This window comes from Ananas comosus, linkage group 20 (genome assembly GCF_001540865.1).
Source record: "Ananas comosus cultivar F153 linkage group 20, ASM154086v1, whole genome shotgun sequence".
In the NCBI taxonomy this organism is placed as follows: domain Eukaryota; kingdom Viridiplantae; phylum Streptophyta; class Magnoliopsida; order Poales; family Bromeliaceae; genus Ananas; species Ananas comosus.
Window position 1 is genome coordinate 6401296 of NC_033640.1, and position 21707 is coordinate 6423002.

Genomic DNA, 21707 nt, shown 5'->3' on the forward strand with positions numbered 1-21707 from the left:
ACTACAACATTTTGTATTATAGGCGGCTTTTATGGGTACCTATAGTGGCTTTTTGAAAAGCCGTAATAAAAGTACCGACTTTTCTGAAAAAGCCACAAAAAAAGCCGGTGAAAACTGAGTCGGTATAGATCTATGTCAATATAACGACATCATGTAAAAGCCGCATTTTAGTGCCTATAGCGGCTTTTTCTGAGCCACTATCAGCATTCAAATTGTGGCACTATTACAGCCGACTTTGATTATCTATAGTGGCTTTTTTCCACAATACTGTAATTTCTACAGTTTTTAAGAGTTATGGCAATTAGAAAGCCGCCTTTAATTAGTATAGCGGCATTTGGTGTGCCACAATGCTATAGTTTTTGCGGCTTTTTGGTGATGTTAATAAAATTCTGTTGTGGCTTTTTGGAAGCTGTTAATATGCATATACAATGACTTTTTATTAAGCTACAATTGATTAAAATATTTTGACTTTTTAATATGTATAATAGCTAGGGATAGTAGTTGTATGGAAGATACAATACAAAAATGACACATTCATAGCAAAAAAGTTGTTTCATTCATATATAAGTCAAGAGTATCGAATGAAACCAAAATACTAATTGTTCCTCACATCCTCAACATCAATAAAATGATAAAAAATTATAATATCCAAAAACAGTTTTTTAGAAATGACACAGTAGCTCAAAACACATAATCTCGAAGAAATCCCAAATTATACATCCTCAAAATTCATTGCTCCACTTTGAAAGCTTGTTCAAGTCGATGACAAAGCTCAAAAAATCTGTTTCAAAAGTAATATTTTTACAATTAATGGTATGAATAAGCAATAAGAAAATAAACTTAAATATCACTACAATACCATGCTTTAAGTAGAACTAGTGTTGGGGCCGATTCACTCGTGAGTAAATGTGAGCTCTTAATCCTATTTTTGACTTACAAAGCAAGCTGCTTCTGAAGTGCTCAACGTATAGAGTCATATATTTCAGAAATATTGAACAAAACATCTACTTTCCACATGTCATGAGAACCAATCCATATCAATATCAAGTTGCTATGAAGGAGCAGCACAAGAAAGGGACAAGGATACCAAGAAGAGAAATTATCCAATCTAAATTCTCACACTAGAAACCGATCATATAATTATTATATTGAAGACGTAATTTTTCATTCTTCTCAAACAATAGAAAAACTTCAATAAATGATTTATATTTACTAAATGTTTAGCAACTATAAGCGGAACATTACTTCAATACAAATTCACCTTTCCAAGCTAAAGAAAAAGAGCTTACCAGTTAAATCATTTATAGCACTTTGTGTATCCTGCCAAAAGAATATACACTTGTATGATATTAGGGAGTGTTTAGATAATTAATTACTAAAATATCAAGTTTGCAATGCATTCAGAATCTATCCTGCTGGTTCCTGAATGAAAAAAATCCAAATCCTCTTAAACGCCCTGTTTTTTGGTCGCACATAATTTTAGCATCCCTAAAAAGTGGAGAAGAAAAAAAAAAAGAGTTCAGGAAAAAGAAATCAAGATGACATATTAGTAATAGTAAATTTAGAACGAATGAACTTAATCATCATTCTACAAGAACTGAATTAACAGAATAACTTGATTAGCAACATATGGAAGTAGTAGGCCATTTAATGCTTACGAGCAGCTAGGATAAACGGAGAAGCATGTATATAAGGTAGCGTTAGTGACTTCTGGGGCAAGATCCCCAACAAAAATGTTGAAATGCCCTGTTCCCAGAAAAAGGCAAAAATGAAAATTTACTAGCCAAAAGACAGAATTGTGAGAATAATACAATGTATGAAAAATTTCTAAAAACAAAGACCCTTTCGCAAAAGCACTCCATTTCTATTTCATTTCATTCCTGCAATCCCTAAATTGAACCTGATGTACCCTCTCTCTGCCCACTTGCATATACCCAGTTAGCTTTAATAGGCTGACCGAACCTACATTTTGAAATTTTGAAGTGTAATGAAAAAGTTGAGATCATAAGGCAGCGACAGGAATATATATATATATATACATATATACATATATATATATATATATATACATATATATATATATATATATATGTATATTTATATATATATTGTGTATATATAGTATATCATATACATGTGTATATGTTATAACATAATATAATATATATATATATTATTGTATTATGTATAATATACCACCACACACACACAATATATATATATATATAATATATATCTTAAATATATATATATATATATATATATATATATTATATTATATGTGTGTGTGGTGTGTTGTGGTATACTATACTATAAGTTATACCATATATATATATATATATAGAAATTAGGCTGGAAATACTCGATTAGTAAAACACTTTTTTTTACTATGCAAGTTTTTAACCTTTGGGATGAAAAATTGTAGTGGTCAGGATGATATAGTCGTTGAGTTAGTGGTCCCCTAGGGTTGAGTGTCCCCACTGGTTATAGTATTTAATCTATATGGTTATAAATAATAAAAAGAGTTTGCTCCAAAGGCTAAAAAACCTAAAGTAGGGCATACAATGAGATTTTGGCTAGCTAATAGTGCGCCAGTTCAACATCTATATCTATATAATATATATATATATATATAAAATATATGAGTAAAGGCCTACTATGCTATCTAAGCACGGACCTTCCGTGCCTTACCAGTCGTTTTCGATGTGCGAACTTTCGAATCGTGCGATCGTCTCCGTAACTTGATGCTAGCGTATTGGAGTACCTAAAATAAATTTTAATTATTTTTCGATATCATCTTGCCGTAGTGATCAGAATGGGCCCCTCAAAAAATCAACAAATTTCAATGGCCGTATTAAAAGCCGTTTGCAGAGTTTAACGGTGTAGAATATCGCAAATCATCGTGAAATTTTGATAGAAAAATTCTTATACATAATAAAAACAGAGATCAGATACCTTGATTTAAAATTTAATTGTCATATTATTACATTTTGTAAGATTTTTATTTTCAGCCGTTGATTTTGCAGGCCTTCGTTCACTAGAGCAAATTGATATCGTCAAAATCATAAAATTTATTTTCTAGTACCTCAAATACGCTAGATATGTTTAACCGGACCGATCGATCGGCTTCGAAAAGTCGCAACATCGAAAACGACTGGAAGCCACTGAAAGGTCCGTGGCTTTGGATAGCATAGTACGCCTCACTTATATATATACATAAATATTGTATATATAATATATTCAGTGGCTAGTATAGCTTAATGAAGCACGGAAAAGGCCTTCCAGTGCTTCACTTTTTTTCGATGTTCGGTTACTTTCGAATCGCTGATGCGTTCGTTAGAGTGATCTAAGAGTATTTAAAGACCTAAAAATTCTAAATTTTGCGATTATTCCGATATCATTATAGCTTAGTGATCGAAGGGCTCAAAAAATCAATATTTTTAATTAACAGGCCGTTAGGTAGCCGTGCAAGTTCAATGGTGTAGAAATATCCCCAATCAATATGAAATTTGATAGAAAAATTCTTTAATAACCATACATAAACAAAGATCAATAACATTTGATCTAAAATTAATGTCATATATCATAATTTATAAGAATTTTTATTTTCAGAGCCATTTGAATTTTGACCAGCTATCGATCAGTAGGAAATGATATCAAAAAATTGCCAAAATTTATTTTCTAGATACTTCCAAATACTCTAAGATCAAGTCTAACGAGCCGACTGTCAGCTTCGAAAGTCCGAACATTTGAATAACAAAAGTGGAAGTACAAGCCCTACCGTGCTTCCATAAGGCACCCTTAACCCACTCTATATATATATATATACACACAATATAGAGTTGAACTGTGCACTAATTATAGCAAATCCCTATTGTTGGCCTACCAGTTTTTTTTACCTTTGGATCACTCTTTTCATACTATATTCTAACCATATGGACTAAATACTGCAATAGACCAATGGGGACCACTAACCTAGGTGACCACTCAACTCTAACCGACTAATAATCATCATGACCCTACAATTTTATCAATCCAAGGGTTAAAATACTTGATAGCAAAAAAGAGCGTTATAACTATTAATAGATAAATTCCGGCCTAAATTCTAAGTACATATAATAATGCTTATATACATATATCATTAATATATACACTATATAATTTATATATACACATATTATATATATATATATAGCATATATATATATATATATATATATATATATATATATAGATAGGAAGAGAGAAGAGAAGAAAGAGAGAGAAGAGAGAAAGAGAGTGGACTGGATATGACTTATGGATGCACGGAGGCCTCCCCCCCCCGTGCCCTTTCTTAATTGTTTTACGATGTTCGGACTTTCGAATGCGATGATCGCCACTAACCGTTAGAGTTGATCTAAAATACTTTTGATAGTACCTAAGAAATAAAATTTTAACAATTATTTCGATATCATAACGTTGCCTAAGTGAATCGAAGGGCTCAAAATGCAATAATTATAACAGAGGCCGTTAAAAGGGATGAGACCGATAGTGAACGAAGTTTAAACGTGTAATAAGAAAATAATCCAAATCACATGAAATTTGATGAAAATCTATCTATACCAAGTATAAGAACAAGATCTAATTAACATTTGATCTACAGATTTTAATTTCATATCAATCATATTTGTAAGATTTTTTATTTTTCACCATTGATTTTTGAGCCACTTCGATTACTAGGTAATGATATACGAAAAGAATCGCAAAAAAATCAATTAATTTTCTAGATACTTCAAATACTCAGTCAAGTCTAAGCGGAGCCGATCGTATCGATCGAAAGTCACAAACATCGGAAAACAAAGTGAAACCCCAACGCAAACCCCCACCCAAACCCCCCCGGCCTCCGTGCTCTCGTCTAGCCCCGCACAACTCCCCTCAATCACCTGTAATACACACACCTTATATTCATATATATACTTATCCATACTATATGATATATATTAGAAATTAAGGCTGGAACTACTATTAATACGTAAACACATCCTTTTGGGCTAACATCAAGTTTTTAACGCATTTGGATGAAAAATTGTAGGGTCAGGGATGAATATTATCGAGTTAGAGTTAAGTCGTCTCCCTAGGGGTGAGTGGTCACCCACTGGTTTATAATATTTAAACCAATATTAGAAATTATATAAAGAGTTTGATCCACAAAGGCTAAAAACAGTAAGCAAAAAAAAAAAAAAACAATGGGATTTGTCTACTAAAATAGTAGCGCTAGTCCAACTCTGTATATATATATATATATATATATATATATATAGAGTCCGGCTACTATACTATTATTAGCACAAAGCACTTGGTGCTACCAAGTTTTCCGCCGTTAGATCTACCCTTTTGATCATTTTCACCCGTTAGATCATACTATTTAACCAACCACCCACTCAACCCTAGGGGACCCACATCATCTTAACTGTATATCTTTTAATCCAATGGCCAAAAACTTGGTAGCATCAATGACTTGGTGCTATTAATAGCATAGTAGCCTAGTTTGTATATATATACATATATATGTATATACATATATATATATATATATACATATAGATATACATATATATGTATATATATACATATATATGTATATATATACATGTATATATATATTCAACTTACAAATGCCTCCCATTGAGCGTCATAATAGCGAGTGCAACAGATCCGGGGTCATAATAGTCAACAAAACAAAAGGATGACTACAATGATACAAGTCAAAAGTTATTACAAAATTTATTATGAAGCAACATAAAATAATAGTGTAAGAGCGGCAGAATAAAAAAAGAGAGCAGTGAAATAAGGTCGAAGCACATGCAAGGATTCATATGTATATAACAAATACTAAAATCCCTATTAAAGCACATGCATATATAGATAATAAATGTAGTCTTTTTCATACTCTATTGTCCAAAGTTTACTGAAATTCAAGTACAGAGGAGATTTGAAAAGAATAAATTAACCTTTTCTTTCCTAATGAGCTTGCATCCTTCAACTGGACCAGTACTCTGGAAAACCTCTTGGAGTAGTGCTTCAGTTACTTGAACATGCACATTGCCAACATACCTACATTTACCGTAGGATAATAAGCAAAGAATAAACAACTAATCGGAAAACACACACACACACAACACAAACAATGCAAAGCCCATCTCCAAACATAATATAGCAAATTTATAGATTCTCAGGTGATAAATAGTTGAAGTGACTTGCAACATTATCGATAAGCTTATTGTAATAAAATAGTATTTCAGGCATAGAAAAATATTAAACGTCTAATCATACAAATACTGCATACAGCTATACATATCCTCACTATAGGTATATAAGGATTCCAAACAAAATGATCATTCTCATATTAAAATAGCACAATTAATTAACAGCGCAACAAGAAGATATGCTATTTAGCAATCCAATAATTATTTTACCAGTCAAATAATTATACTCAGATCTACAAGACAATATGAAATCATAAAAGATATGCTCACCTCTCTCTACCAAGATTTTATCAATTTGAACGCAGGTTCTGAGGACTATAACATAGTTATATATAGTAGGTAAAAATGGATATATTAAATGTCCAATAATAATATGCCATAAACTATTATAACGTACGATAATTAAATAAAAAAATAAATCTATCAATTGGGTAGCATCAAACAAAAGAGGACAAATTTCTACAGCTATTTCAACAATTAACTTCAGAATTACATTTTTACTTGCGTATTAACGACATATGTGAACAAAAGTTTCATACTTTCACAACTAATATTAGAAACCAAAAATTAAAGTATCTGGGAGTTTCCATAGACCTAAAAATACATCTGAACTCGACTATCAAAAGTACATTAAAAACTGTAACTAGCATGTATCAAATCATGTAACACAACATTTTATACCTCATCAGAAGCAATCCTGTGACAAATCACCTAAAATCAAACATCGTTGTGCTCTAAATTTAAAGTTTGGCATCATAGATTCAAAACTAGATAATGATTCGCATGCAATCTCCACCGATTAGGGTTTCACATCTAGAAACAAAACAAAAAACTAGAGAAATAAGCATCACATCTATAGATCAACGGGATGCTATTGCCGATCTGGGGTTCACAAACGCATCCTACAACCAAAAAACGAAATCGAATCTTGTAGATCGATGATCATGAAATCGACACGTTACCTGTGGTCACGAGCCCTGACAAGATCACTGACCCCCGAGCTCCCATCGATCGATCCATGGCGAGATCTCAGCTACATTAGAGAGCACTATTTGAAGAACCCGCTTCCTCAAAAAAAGGATTATCAGCTATAATTCTAAATTGAGCTCTTCGGTACCTGTTGGAGTGGATCGCGTGTGAGCTCAAGAGGATCGCGTGCGAGCTCAAGAGGAATCACCTCAGCGAAGGTCCTCCCAAGCGACGATCACGTGCGAGCTCAAGGGGGATCGTCTCGACGAACGATCCTTCCCAATCCGACCATCGTGTGTGAGGTTGAGAGGAGCGAACGAGTCTAAAACCCTAGAAAATGGTTGAGGAGAAAACCCTAGAGAGGAAGAGGTTGGAGGAGACGCGAGGGAGATAGGGCGANAAATACTGCATACAGCTATACATATCCTCACTATAGGTATATAAGGATTCCAAACAAAATGATCATTCTCATATTAAAATAGCACAATTAATTAACAGCGCAACAAGAAGATATGCTATTTAGCAATCCAATAATTATTTTACCAGTCAAATAATTATACTCAGATCTACAAGACAATATGAAATCATAAAAGATATGCTCACCTCTCTCTACCAAGATTTTATCAATTTGAACGCAGGTTCTGAGGACTATAACATAGTTATATATAGTAGGTAAAAATGGATATATTAAATGTCCAATAATAATATGCCATAAACTATTATAACGTACGATAATTAAATAAAAAAATAAATCTATCAATTGGGTAGCATCAAACAAAAGAGGACAAATTTCTACAGCTATTTCAACAATTAACTTCAGAATTACATTTTTACTTGCGTATTAACGACATATGTGAACAAAAGTTTCATACTTTCACAACTAATATTAGAAACCAAAAATTAAAGTATCTGGGAGTTTCCATAGACCTAAAAATACATCTGAACTCGACTATCAAAAGTACATTAAAAACTGTAACTAACATGTATCAAATCATGTAACACAACATTTTATACCTCATCAGAAGCAATCCTGTGACAAATCACCTAAAATCAAACATCGTTGTGCTCTAAATTTAAAGTTTGGCATCATAGATTCAAAACTAGATAATGATTCGCATGCAATCTCCACCGATTAGGGTTTCACATCTAGAAACAAAACAAAAAACTAGAGAAATAAGCATCACATCTATAGATCAACGGGATGCTATTGCCGATCTGGGGTTCACAAACGCATCCTACAACCAAAAAACGAAATCGAATCTTGTAGATCGATGATCATGAAATCGACACGTTACCTGTGGTCACGAGCCCTGACAAGATCACTGACCCCCGAGCTCCCATCGATCGATCCATGGCGAGATCTCAGCTACATTAGAGAGCACTATTTGAGGAACCCGCTTCCTCAAAAAAAGGATTATCAGCTATAATTCTAAATTGAGCTCTTCGGTACCTGTTGGAGTGGATCGCGTGTGAGCTCAAGAGGATCGCGTGCGAGCTCAAGAGGAATCACCTCAGCGAAGGTCCTCCCAAGCGACGATCACGTGCGAGCTCAAGGGGGATCGTCTCGACGAACGATCCTTCCCAATCCGACCATCGTGTGTGAGGTTGAGAGGAGCGAACGAGTCTAAAACCCTAGAAAATGGTTGAGGAGAAAACCCTAGAGAGGAAGAGGTTGGAGGAGACGCGAGGGAGATAGGGCGAGAGGGGTTGGGTTTGGGTCTGTGTAGAAGAGGGAGAGAGGGAGAGAGAGAAAGAGAGAGATGGATAATTTGGGCCTAGAGAGAGAAAAAGAGAAGGAGATGGCTAATTACTTATGGGCTAGGGCCAGATAAAGAGAAGAGAAATATATAATTTGGGCTACTATTTTGGGCCGGGAAGGCACCGACTCATGCCACGAGTCATTCGCTGCCTCTAAACACTTATTTTAGTGTGACATGGCAGCAAACACAAGGGTACACAACCAAACAACTATTGGTGGATAATTGTTGGGATCCGGGTTCCTGGAAGTGTCAATTTCGACACCAGAACCCACCGTCGCTCACTCGTCATTTCTGAACTCTCGAAATGACGCGAGTGACCAGCCAACAAGGCTCAGCGACTACACAATAGCTCACGAAGCACCGTCGGAATAATTCCGAACCAAAACCGCGTTCCGTCGGCGGATTTTGCCGACAAACGCACCGAAAATACNTCATCAACAGAGAGTTTAGTTGCACTGTAAAAATCTCAGTCCTTACACTTTCTCTCTTTTTCTCTTCTTTCATCCTTCCCCCATTTTTTGGCGAACATAAAGTCGTGCACCCATCTTGACGGTCTCTTTCTCTATTTTCGACTGGAGTTGTAAAACTGCGATGCTTAACCCTATCCGCGCGTACGCCCCACACGAAACCAGCAGTGAGTAAATTGTAATTTTTTTTTTAATTTGAACACATTTTGTCATTTGAACTAATTAAGAAGTTATTGTTTCATTTGAACTCATTAATTCACTTAATTTGGATGGACGTGCGAGAGAGAGGGAGAGAGAGAAGAGCGCGAGAGTGAGAGTGAGGCGAGGGCGCACTAGGGAGTGAGAGCAAGCTGTGCTGTGCGAGAAACAGAGAGAGTGCGAGAAATAGAGAGAGCGCGAGAGGTGCAAGAGTGAGGGTTAGCAGGGTTTACTTTTGCAGATAAAAATGGGATTGAGCTTATAACACACTATAGTGGAGATTAAATAGTGGAGATTAAATATCAGCCGTTGGATCTCTATGGTGTAGTATATACACCGAGGTAGATTTCTCCAATCCTTGTACCGACGCGGAGGCCTCGGCAAATTCTCCTGTTCCCAAATCCCCAACTTCAGTTGATCTACGAGAGGCGGTGGCGAAGCGGGTTGTTGTGGTCTTCGCCGCCTCACGAAACAAGAGAGAGAAGAAGAAGAAGAATTATATATATAAAAAAATCACTCTCTTGTCGTAGTTTCTGCGTGCTCGAAGTACACAAACGAAAAGGGAAGATAAAACGGAAAATAAAAGAAATTAGGGCATCGGCGTTGCATGGCGTATTCGTGTTGCCTGTCGGCACCCTCGCTCGCCGGACCATCACCGGCGGTGGTGGCGAAGATCGGAGGTGGCCGCCGTGACGCACGCGGGAGGGGATTTAGCGCCGTTGGCATGCTCGCTCCGCTCCGGCGGGATCGGAATGGAAGAAGTCTCGTGGTCTGCATGGCGCCGGAGGAGGAGAAGATGACCCGCCAATCCCCTCTCGATTTCTCCATCGTAATCTCCTTCTTCTTTTTCTTTTTCATTATATCTTGCTTATATTTGGAATTGATTTTACTTTACTTTGGTATGTAGCTGTTTTGTTCGTATTAGGAATAAGAAGATTCTTAATATATTGATTGAAAATATAGGCTAGGTCAAGTTTACATTGAGGGCATGTTTGGTTTCTTGTTGTAATGGGAATGAAAAAATGGAATTGAATTGCGCTGGAATGGAAATGAAATGCCAAATCATCCAAAAATGTTTGCTTCAACATACGAAATGGAAATCGGAATGAACAATAGAAGCACCTAGGATTTTGAGAGAGGGGATTTGGTTAAGGAAGAGAAGAGCGATCAAGGAAGAGGAGGGAGAGGTATTGGTATAATTGATGTTTTTGTTTATTGATTTTCTTATTTGTTTTGCAATTTATGCAAAGATGGAGTTCTCTGTTTTTGTTTCTGTTGGTAAAGTTCTCAAGATCATCTCTTTCATAGAAACAAAGAAACAAAATAAATAGTTAGGCCTCATTTGGCTAATGCTTACATTTCTTTCCCTTTTTTCCTTTCTAAGTTCAAGTTCTATGTGATTGAACGGTGGATGGAATTCTCTATATCGATTAGCTTGAAAAAAATGATGTATTATAAATTTGTTTGTTGTTACCAAACAAAACCCTTAGATGTATGTATTGCAAACCATACAACATCAGTCAAAGTATCCAATCAAATAGAATCTCGTTTAGGAAAACAAAAACCAAGCCCTTGCCTTATTCGTACTAATTTCTATCAACAGAAATTCTATGTGATTGAATGCACCAAAAAATGGCTCCTCTATTTTTATCATTATTTGTTAGCTTGCAATGCAGCCGGCAGGATACAGAATAGTGTCTTCATCAAAATAAATAAAGCGAAAAAGGTTGCTACTGGGGTCTTGCTTTTTTTGTAGATTGCAATTAATTTTTCATCAACTAATGCACTCCATTAGATACAATTTTTGTACAACAAATTTTTTTTTAAAAAAAAGTAACAACAACCAAATGAGGCCTTAAATTTTCATCCTATTGTTGCCAAACGAAACCTATAGATGTGTAAATTTTTATTACGAAAAAAAGAATCTGCTATGTGCTTAATATTCAGTTGCATTGAACTTGAGGGGTTTTAAAAAAGAAGAGAGATAAAGAAAAAATATAATAGTCCCCAACAATGGCATAGCATAAAATTATATTTATATACGCACAATCATTCAAATTACAATGGAACAGAAGCAAGTTTGTTTTTTGTCCTAAAAGGAAGTGGTACATAAGGATTAGCTTTCTTTGGTTGGCAATTTCAGATTCTTCATAATTTTATGAATTAACAAAGTTTACAAAATTAATTCACATATTACATATATATATCAATAACTTTTCAATAACTGAACCAAAATTAACTGCCGAAATTGCAATTGGCACCACTAAAACCTGTAACATTAAGTCCACTAGAAATGGTAAATTATTAGGCATAAACCACATGTCCATACTTAGTCCTTATAATCCATACATAGTCCCTCTTCTGTGTAATATCTAATATGAGATTATTGGGTAGTTATATATCCTAACATTCTCACAAAGCACAACTACCCATTGTCCAGCATCACCAATAGATGTAATATTCTAAAAGTAGCTCTTGCGGATTCAACAAGTAGCTCCTACGGTAGTTGTCATGTACTACCTATGCCGCAACGTTTATATTTAGTTCTCACACTCTGACCGACAAGATATAACAATCAAGCCCGCTAGTCTAGTAACTTATCAGCCAAAACCACCGGCACAAAATACTTGAGCTTAAATTGCCAATGCTAGTGTGACAGCTAGGGGTGGCAATCCAGCTCGTTGTTCACGAGCCAGCTCGTGTTCGGCTCGAAATGAGCTCGAGATCGGCTCGCTCTTTTAGTAAACGAGCTGAACACAAGCTAGATTTTTCAGCTCGTTTAATAAACGAGCCGAACACGAGCTGGGGTCAGCTCGCTCGTGTTTGGCTCGATAACAGCTCGAATATATATATTTTATATTTATATAATTTATTTAATTTATATTTTTATATATAAATAAATAATTATATATAATATATATTTTTATTATTTAATTTTTAGCAAAATAAAAATATAAATGCGAGCTNCCCCTTAAACGAGCCGAACACGAGCCGACCCCAGCTCGCTCGTGTTTGGCTCGTTTACACCCCTTAAACGAGCCGAACACGAGCCGACCCCAGCTCGCTCGTGTTTGGCTCGTTTACACCCCTTAAACGAGCCGAACACGAGCCGACCCCAGCTCGCTCGTGTTTGGCTCGTTTACACCCCTTAAACGAGCCGAACACGAGCCGACCCCAGCTCGCTCGTGTTTGGCTCGTTTACACCCCTTAAACGAGCCGAACACGAGCCGACCCCAGCTCGCTCGTGTTTGGCTCGTTTACACCCCTAGTGACAGCCCAATAGTCGCACATGAAAAAAAAATTATGAATGAAAATTTAAGAATCAAGAGCTCTACTAATAATAATTTGGAATGAGTTACTTTACTAGTGCTAGTGGAAATGAGTTACTATGCTAGTGGGTTAGATTGTTATATTCGGTATTAGAGCTGGATTGCTAGCCGGAAATGTAAGATGTTTCTTACATCACCAAATGATGTTGGTCTTGGTGAAAAAAGAAACTTCACTGATTCAACTGGAAATCCACTGACTGAACACAAAAGGATGAGTTCAGTTAAACAAAGCTCATCAATTGAATGCGAAAAGCAATTAAAACACTACAATTATGATCAACTCACCTTTTCTTCCCCATCCTGAGTAGAAAAAGGGTCCTGGCTGTAATGGCGTGGCATTGGCTGCGGCTAAGCATGAGTCGCTCCCGATCGTCTTCTTCTTGCTCCTCCACAACACCACCACCGACGCTGACATTGAAGGCCACGGCAACCAACGGCCGAGATTGATCACATGGCACGGGATGCGTATCGCCATTAGTTCTTGATCCTAGTAGATTATGTTTGGCCGGGGGTATACTATTTTCTTCTCCAGGAAAATAAGGAATAAACTGTTTGGATAGGTAATCAGCATACTATCACGATAATGCTACTTGGTCCCTATGCTTTCACAAATATACTCCTAGTAAATTTTCATTTTAGTCCTTTCCAGTTAAATATGGAAAGTCTACCTATACTCTCCAAAAAGAGTGTAAATCTTACATCGTCTATCCTAAAAATTTACAAAACTTAAATAATTTTTTGTAAAGTAAAACAAAAAACCGAGTTAATGTGACAAATAGGAAATGATGTGTGACACTTTCAGGATTTGAAATAATCATACACATAAGATATAATAGGACTAAAACTTTTAATCTAGTGATAGTATTTTGGTTTGTGACTAAGCCAAGTAGATTAAGAGAGTTAAGTGTGCTAGGGCTAGAGTAGTTCTAAGATAGGTAACCTCCGGAAAGCGAGGTGTTAGATGATGGCCTTGGATGAAGAGGGTGTAAAATGTACAGCTAGTTCTAGGATGAGTGACCTTCCGGAAAGCAGGGCGTCACATGATGGCCCTCGGATGAAGAAGGTATAGATCTTACACCCCTTATCCTAAGATTCATAAAATTCTAAATAATTTTATGTAAAAAAAATTGATGTGACAAGTAGAAAATGATGGTCCTAAGGTGAAGAGTGTAAGATGTACACTCCAACAGAAAAAATTCTACTTGTACACCCGAAAATGGGGAGTAGATATTACACATTATCTTAGGATTCACAAAAACTCAAATAGCTTTTAGTAAAAAAAAAATGTTGATATGACAAGTAGGAAATGATGCGTAAGATATACGACCTACAAGTTGATACATCTTAAAGTAGGTTGTATATCTTACGTATTATTTTCTACTTGTCATATCAATATTTTTTTTTGAATCCGTAGAAGCTACTTGTTGAATCCGCAGGAGCTACTTTTAGAATCTTACATCTATTGGTGATGCTGGACAATGTGTGGTTGTGCTTGGTGAGAATGCTAGGATATATAACTACCCAATAATCTCATATTAGATATTACACAGAAGAGGGATTGTGTATAGATATATAAGGACTAAGCAGTAGCTCCCTCGTATTATTGGGCATACTCATTTTTGACATGTGGTTTATGCCTAATAATTTACCATTGCTAGTGGACTTAATGCTGTAGGTTTTAGTGGTGTCAGTTGCAATTTTGGCAGTTAATTTTGATTCAGTTATTGAAAAGTTATTGATATATATGTGTAATATGTGAATTAACTTTGTAAACTTTGTAAATTCGTAACATTATGAAGAATTTGAAATTGCCAACCAAAGAAAGCTAAACCTTATGTAGCACTTCCTTTTAGGACAACAACGAACTTGCTTCTGTTCCATTGTAAATTGGATGATTGTGCATATATGAACATAATTTTATGCTGTGCCATCGTTGGGAGACTATTATATTTTTTTCTTTATCTCTCTTCTTTTTTAAAACCCCTCCAGTTCAATGCAATTGAATATTGAGCAAATAGCAGATTCTTTTTTTCGTAATAAAAATTTACACATCTATAGGTTTCGTTTGGCAACAATAGGATGAAAATTTAAGGCCTCATTTGGCTGTTGTTACTTTTTCTAATATTTTTTTTTGTTGTACATAAATTGTATCTAATGGAGTGCATTAGTTGATGGAAAATTAATTGCAATCTACAAAAGTTTGTTTTGTTGCTAAAAGCAAGACCTCGGTAGCAACCTTTTTTGCTTTATTCATTTTAATGAAGACACTATTTTGCATCCTGCCTGGCTGCATTGCAAGCTAATGAATAATGATAAAATAGAGGAGTCCATTTTTTGGTGCATTCAATCACATTGAATTTCTGTTGATAGAAATTAGTAAGAATAAGGAAAGGACACCAAACAAGGTCTTGTTTTTGTTGTTCTAAACGAAAATTCTATTTGATTGGATGCTCTGATTGATGTTGTATGGTTTGCAATACATACATCTAAGGGTTTTGTTTGGTAACAACAAACAAATTTATAATATATCCTTTTCATAATTCCTTTTTTCTTTCTTCTTCTTTTTTTCTTTGTTCTTTCTCTTTTTAAATGAGTTTTCAAACTAATTGAGATAGAGAATTCCATCCACCAATATGTTCAATCACATAGAACTTGAGCTTAGAAAGGAAAAGGGAAAGAAATGTAAGCATAGCCAAATGAGGCCTAACTCTTTATTTTGTTTCTTTGTCTATGAAAGAGATGATCCTGAGAACTTTACCATCATAAACAAGAACGGAGAACTCCATCTTTGCATAAATTGCATAGAAATTAAGGAAATCAACAAACAAAATCATCGATTATACCAAGCATGCTTGACTGTTTACTTTAGATTGCCTCATCTTATTGACATGCTGTGCCGTCTCAACTACATGCTTTTCTCGATAAAAGCCTGCATATGCTGCACTAGCATTGCTCGAATTACAGCGTATGATTTTTGACTAGCCAATACTAGAGTTTTGGAATTTCGAGATGAAAAATTATAATAAACTGTCACGCTCAAGTGCGGAAGCCCAACTGGGCGTGCGAGCAGACCCCCTGTACAATGTCGAGATACAAAGTACCTGTCAATTTAGTACATTTATATAGAAAAAGAACCCAAAAGTTCCAAACTTCGAAATATTAACGTAAATGTTTACAAAAACTCTATTACATTCCAAAATACCCAAATTTTGCAATTACAATCTTCTTTCAAAATAAAACAAAAAACAGGTGTCAATAAAGCAGAGGTTCTATCTAGCCACAAACCTTATGCATCATCTTGCTCAGCCCCACACAACGTACCTGTAAAATAGTGGGATAAGAAACTAATAGAAATTTTCCAATGGGTACACCAAACTGCTGAGGGTAAGTTGCACCTGTTGGTCAACGAAAACAATAGTAGTAAGGGGTATGTTGAATAAAACTATAGTTAGATGTGTATCAGGGAATCATAATCTGAATTGCTGAAATAAAGCAAGCTATATTTCATGGAGTACAAGGGTGCACTATGCATCAATTTGGTGTGTATGATTGTCAACTTATGACCCTTACTTTTAGTCTCGGGTCATTTATACTCAATTTGGTTTGACCTTTCAGTCCCAGGCTAGGCCCTAACCTGCGAGTTCCTGGACTCTTCTGGAAGAGCTCACCCTACCATGCGATTGATCAGACCATCATGGCAATGATAGAGAAGCAAAGTTTCATGTCATCATGCTATATGAACAACAATGACAGTAGCAGTGATGGAATTGAGAACCATGTCCAATATCTCCCATAAAGGCCGCCCTGGCCAATATAAATACTACCGCCACCATTAGTTTATATGTCATCATGTTAATGTCTTACTATAGCTAGCATGCATCATATGTATATAAATATACTAGAAAACAACAATAGTTATATAACATGGATCAACTAGTATGCTACCGTTGTATCTACCATGAACATATAAACAAATGGAAGTATATGCATCCTGTCCATGTAGTTCTAGTGCTAATCTATCACATGATCTCATAGATAATGAATAAATTAAGGAGAAGTGTGATAAGATGGAACGTTGCATCAGGGTTTCGCTAAACCACCTTCGGATTGGAGCATCCACCTATAGCCGCTTGTTGATCATAGCTTGTCCCTGGCTATTTGAATGTCACCCTAACCTAAAGAGAGTGACGAGTCATACACTAAGGCTTAGTTTGGTATTGAGGTCTATCCGACGTTATTAGATAAAATGGAGTTGGGATAAAAGCATGTAAGGATATGCTTCTATGTTTTCCTGTGGGACCGCATAAAATATATCGTAACCGACTAATCACGATAGACGGAACGCAATATTATATACGGAAACAAACAGGGTATTTTCCTATCGTACTTTCTCACCGCACATAACGCAATCTCCCCGCAATTCCAAACGAAGTCTAAGTTAGGACATGTTTCTCGATAAAAGAACCTATAAAAGTCCATTTCTTCAAGTTTCACGGTGTCAGGTTTCAATTCCATATCAAGTTTCATAACCTAGCCCCTGTTCTGGAACTCAGCCACGAGTTTTACAAAAACAAAGCTGCACATTGTTCCATTGGGTTTGGGTTTCGGAACTCCACACCTAGTTCTGAAACTCAGCTCCTAGGCATTTTTCTCACTCGCAATTGCCGCATTTCTTCAAAATCGCAACGTCGATTTTACTAGAATCAACTCTGATTCGTTCAAGGCTCATGTAGGGCTTGACAAAGGTGAAAGAAATGTGAATTGACCAAACCCTAAGCTCAAATTAGGGGTTACTTGAGGGAAGCTAGGGTTTCACGTTTAGAACCCCAAATTTGGTAGTTCTTTCTCACTCAAAATTACCAAGGAGTTCCTACAAGTTGATGTAGAAGCTCAAACATTGAGAGGTCTTTGCAAGAAAAACCCTACAAACTCAACTTAGCAACCAATACACTCATAAAATCCCATCATAATGTAATTTTGATCACTCAAGAGGGGTTAGAAAACATATGGAAAATCTTAAGATCTCCACAAATTTCCGATTAAGAATCAACATAACTACAACTCACCAAAGTCTTGAAGCTTTTCCTAGTAATTTCGTATTTATATGCAAGCTTAGGCTTTTGTGTCGCTACTTGTATTTTCCTAGTATTTTACCTTTTCAGTTCTTCTTTAAATTAATTGAAGTTATGGGAATCAATCATTATTTAATTACGAAATAATGGCTTAATTTGATAATTAGATTTTGTATGTATGGAAACATTGTTACTGTTGAAATATCTCTGACTCTCGCTGGATTTGGATTCTCTCTCTTTCTCTTTTCCAGTCAATTTTAAGCTAATAGGTCATTTACCATCTTAAGTATACCATTGATAACCTTGATCCTTGTTTATTAGTTATATTTAGACTAGTTTCATGTATGTCTGTTAAACTATCATTTCATACCGTTCTTTACTCATCAATATAAGGAAGCAGGAATAATGTGTGAGCCATGTAAAGGTAGAGGATGGTTGCTGTGCGATTTTTGTGAAGGAAAGAAGACTTATGTGAAGGCGGAGAACAACCGGATTTATCGCCGTTGCCCAACTTGTAAAGCTGTATGTCTTGTCAAGTTGTCGAACAAAAGCAAATAACGGTGTTATCTGTTTTAACGTATGTAGTAATGCATATTAATGAAGTATTCTCACCATTTTTTCCTTTTTCAGGTTGGATACGTTATATGTCAAAAGTGCAAAGTCTTCAAGTGTGTCACTTTTCCAGACTATAGTGATGGTGAGCTATGATGATCTCATGAATTGAATTCGACATGTTCTTTTCGCCTGTCCCTTTTCACTTGTTTCGGATGATCTTCATATTGTTTGCCATTCAAGGTGCGCCCAACAGAATTCTGATTACTGTACCTTGTGTACAAACAACATTCTCGCTTAATATATTGGTCCTCTTGGTCATCAGAGATAATTTGATGCTTTACACAACTGCCTTATGTTGTTTGGAAGTACAAATTCAGCAACTCCTTAGTCCATTGTTGTGCTTGTCAATTGTCAAATATAAAAGTGAGTTATACTAACAACTAGAAGTGAACTTTAAGGCTGCTGATGCCGTTGCATGCAGGCATGGAAGGCGTCGATAAATTCGGGCGGTATCCAGGGGACTTTTAGAGGGATATTAAGAGCATTACATAGGAAAACTATTGGTTGCCTCTTTGATTGATCTTCAGCCAGCTACATGCAAAGTTGCTAGAGGCTCGGTGTTGTTGATAAGATATGCAGTGCGTGAAACGGCTGCAGGGTTCATTGAAGCTTGTGTTGGAGATAATTCAATTCTTTTAGTAGAAATATGTCTTTTAAAGTATTTGGTTGTCAAAATAGCGAAGAATTCTTTTTCCTCCACGTGTGAGGCTCCAATGATTACTTCTAGGGATAGAATGATCTATCCTATCGGCACGTCTTCCAGGTAGTGCCATAAGAACCAACAAGACTTTCAGTGATCTAGCACTATAGAATAAATCTCACAAGAAAAGGTAAGCCCCAGAGTAGTGCAAAGCTCAGAGAAGAAGTATAGAAACCACAAAAGGTTGAAGGAGGAAACTGATAAATATGAACCACCACTTGAACACTTCTCTTATAGAGGCAAATATGCCGCCATGGGTGGCAGAGAAGTGTAAAAACCACAAAAGGTAGGAGGAGGAAGCTGACAAATATGAACCACCATCTGAACACTTCTCTTATAGAGGCAAAGATGCTGCCGCGGGTGGCCAAGAAGGACTACAGCTGCAGATAGCCAATAGGAGCTAGTGCTTCAACGGCTAGTTTGACTAAGAGAAATAGGTGTTCTTCGGTAAGCTAAAAATACAGTAAATAGTTGTATTTCTTTCGGTTGCATACTATACATAGTTAGACTGGAAGGGCTAGTGGTGTTGTATTTTAATTTACAGTTGGTTGTTGTATTATGGATGTTTGTATGTACAATGTTGCTTTGTGTTTTAAGTTTTTTCTATACTCTGATACATATTAGTTGTGGACTACTAGAAATTGTGTCCTAGACTCATAGGATTTGCTATTACTGGTGGTTGACGCTTCATGTGTACGGGGCTTCCCTTGAATACGATAGGCCTGTTGGCGTATCCAGGAGCTTCCGCCGTAACCTAGGGCGGGACAGCTTGTGTATTAGATTATAGTGACAGCCGGTATTGCACCTCCTATTTATAGAGTTTGCCTATAACAACAGTTATCAAATTGATTATAGAAATGACACCTTACGAGGCCTCATATGGGAAAAAATGTCGAACACTGATTTGCTGGGACGATGTAGGTGAGAGGAGAATCCTCGGACCTGAGTTGGTAGAGGACACCAAGGAGAAGGTCAAGATTCTTCAGTGACGACGGCTCTTTATTGCTCAAAGTCCGCAAAAGCATTATGCTGATCACCGCTGAAGCAATTTGGAAATCAAGGTTGGGGATTACGTATTTCTCAAGGTTTCACTGACACGAGCGATCAAGAGGTTTGAGTAAGCCCTCACTGTACTGGGCCATTTGAGATTTTTGAGTGGATTTGCTATGCCCCGAAACCCTTTGGGAAAGCATTTTTTGAAAATCCTTCATTTTGAAAACAGATTTGCGAAAAAGCATATAATTTTTTTTTGAAACATTGCCTGAGACGCGCACAGATTTGTCACACGTATAGTGTTTCCTCTATTCATACGAACAGTGCTTTTTCTGTGCATGCACGGCGTAGGAGCACAGATAAACAACCACAAGCAACCTGAACAAAGATGAATCAACATAATAGCTACGACACCTACAACCAATCTAGAAACCTCAAACAAGAATGCATAAACCACAACAATAGGAAAACCCAATAATAAGATCTAAACTCAAGACTACAAGGCCGAGGTACATATTCTTAACATGACAAAGAAAATAATAACAGGAAAGAATCAGAAACTAGCAACACAAAATCCACGACCCGAGCTATTTAGGTGCTAACTACGTCCTCATGCGGCGCCCCGACCCACACTGTCAGCAACACCTAAAAAAATAGTGGGTGAGAAATATATAAATATGTTCTCCAATGAAAACCAACCGCCGAAGTCAAACCACACTCACTGGTCAACAAAGAATACGATAAAGAGATAACAACAGTAATAAGGAGTTAATTAAAATAATCAACTGAGATATAAACATGATCAACTATAGTAGCATGATGATAAACATGTAAGGATCGTGATATGAAATACAATCTACTGCCGCTACTATAAATGAGAGTCATATATGCAACGACCTGACCCGCTAGCAACAATAACTCGTTGGGCCCAAACCACCGGCCCAAAATGCTTAAGCCCAGTTATTATTACTAGCATGTAGGCCTCATATAAACTGATCGGAATCAGTATCCCATCCAATGTGGGACTATTGGGGGTGTTACAAACTCCCCCTGTTTAGACCCTGGCGTACTCGTCGGGTCCAAACTAGATCACAGACAGATAGACCAGGACCATTACCAGGCGATGTGAGATTCCAGAGGTGGCTCCTACGGGTTCAAGAGGTGGCTCCCACCAAACCCGTTGGTGTAGCACTTTGTCCCGCATAGCACTTTGTTCTCACACTTTCGGCCGGTATTCGTCTCTGATACCAATTGCAACGATTCGACCCGCTAGCAACAACTCGTTGGGCCCAAACCACCGGCCCAAAATGCTTAAGCCCGGTTATTATTATTAGCGTGTAGGTCTCATATAAACTGATC

General features: G+C 36.5%; 1 protein-coding gene and 1 long non-coding RNA gene across 6 annotated transcripts; one reads left to right on the forward strand and one right to left on the reverse strand.

Moving 5' to 3' along the window:
• On the reverse strand, positions 583 to 8992 carry LOC109725921. Of its 5 annotated transcripts, none has more exons than XR_002220378.1 (7): positions 7363 to 7607; positions 7208 to 7278; positions 5991 to 6093; positions 5653 to 5729; positions 1659 to 1962; positions 1290 to 1488; positions 583 to 781 (listed from the first exon to the last, which is right to left on the reverse strand). It is a non-coding gene; the product is annotated as an uncharacterized LOC109725921 (long non-coding RNA). The 5 variants fall into 5 exon arrangements; XR_002220377.1 differs by having other exon boundaries at positions 860 to 1488; XR_002220380.1 differs by lacking the exon at positions 583 to 781 and having other exon boundaries at positions 1161 to 1488; positions 1659 to 1746; positions 1842 to 1962.
• LOC109725789 lies at positions 9931 to 19973 on the forward strand. Its single transcript, XM_020255148.1, has 4 exons — positions 9931 to 10468; positions 18434 to 18562; positions 18671 to 18737; positions 19077 to 19973. The coding sequence occupies exons 1-4, from the start codon at positions 10247 to 10249 to the stop codon at positions 19121 to 19123; spliced, it is 465 nt and encodes a 154-aa protein (XP_020110737.1). The 5' UTR covers positions 9931 to 10246; the 3' UTR covers positions 19124 to 19973.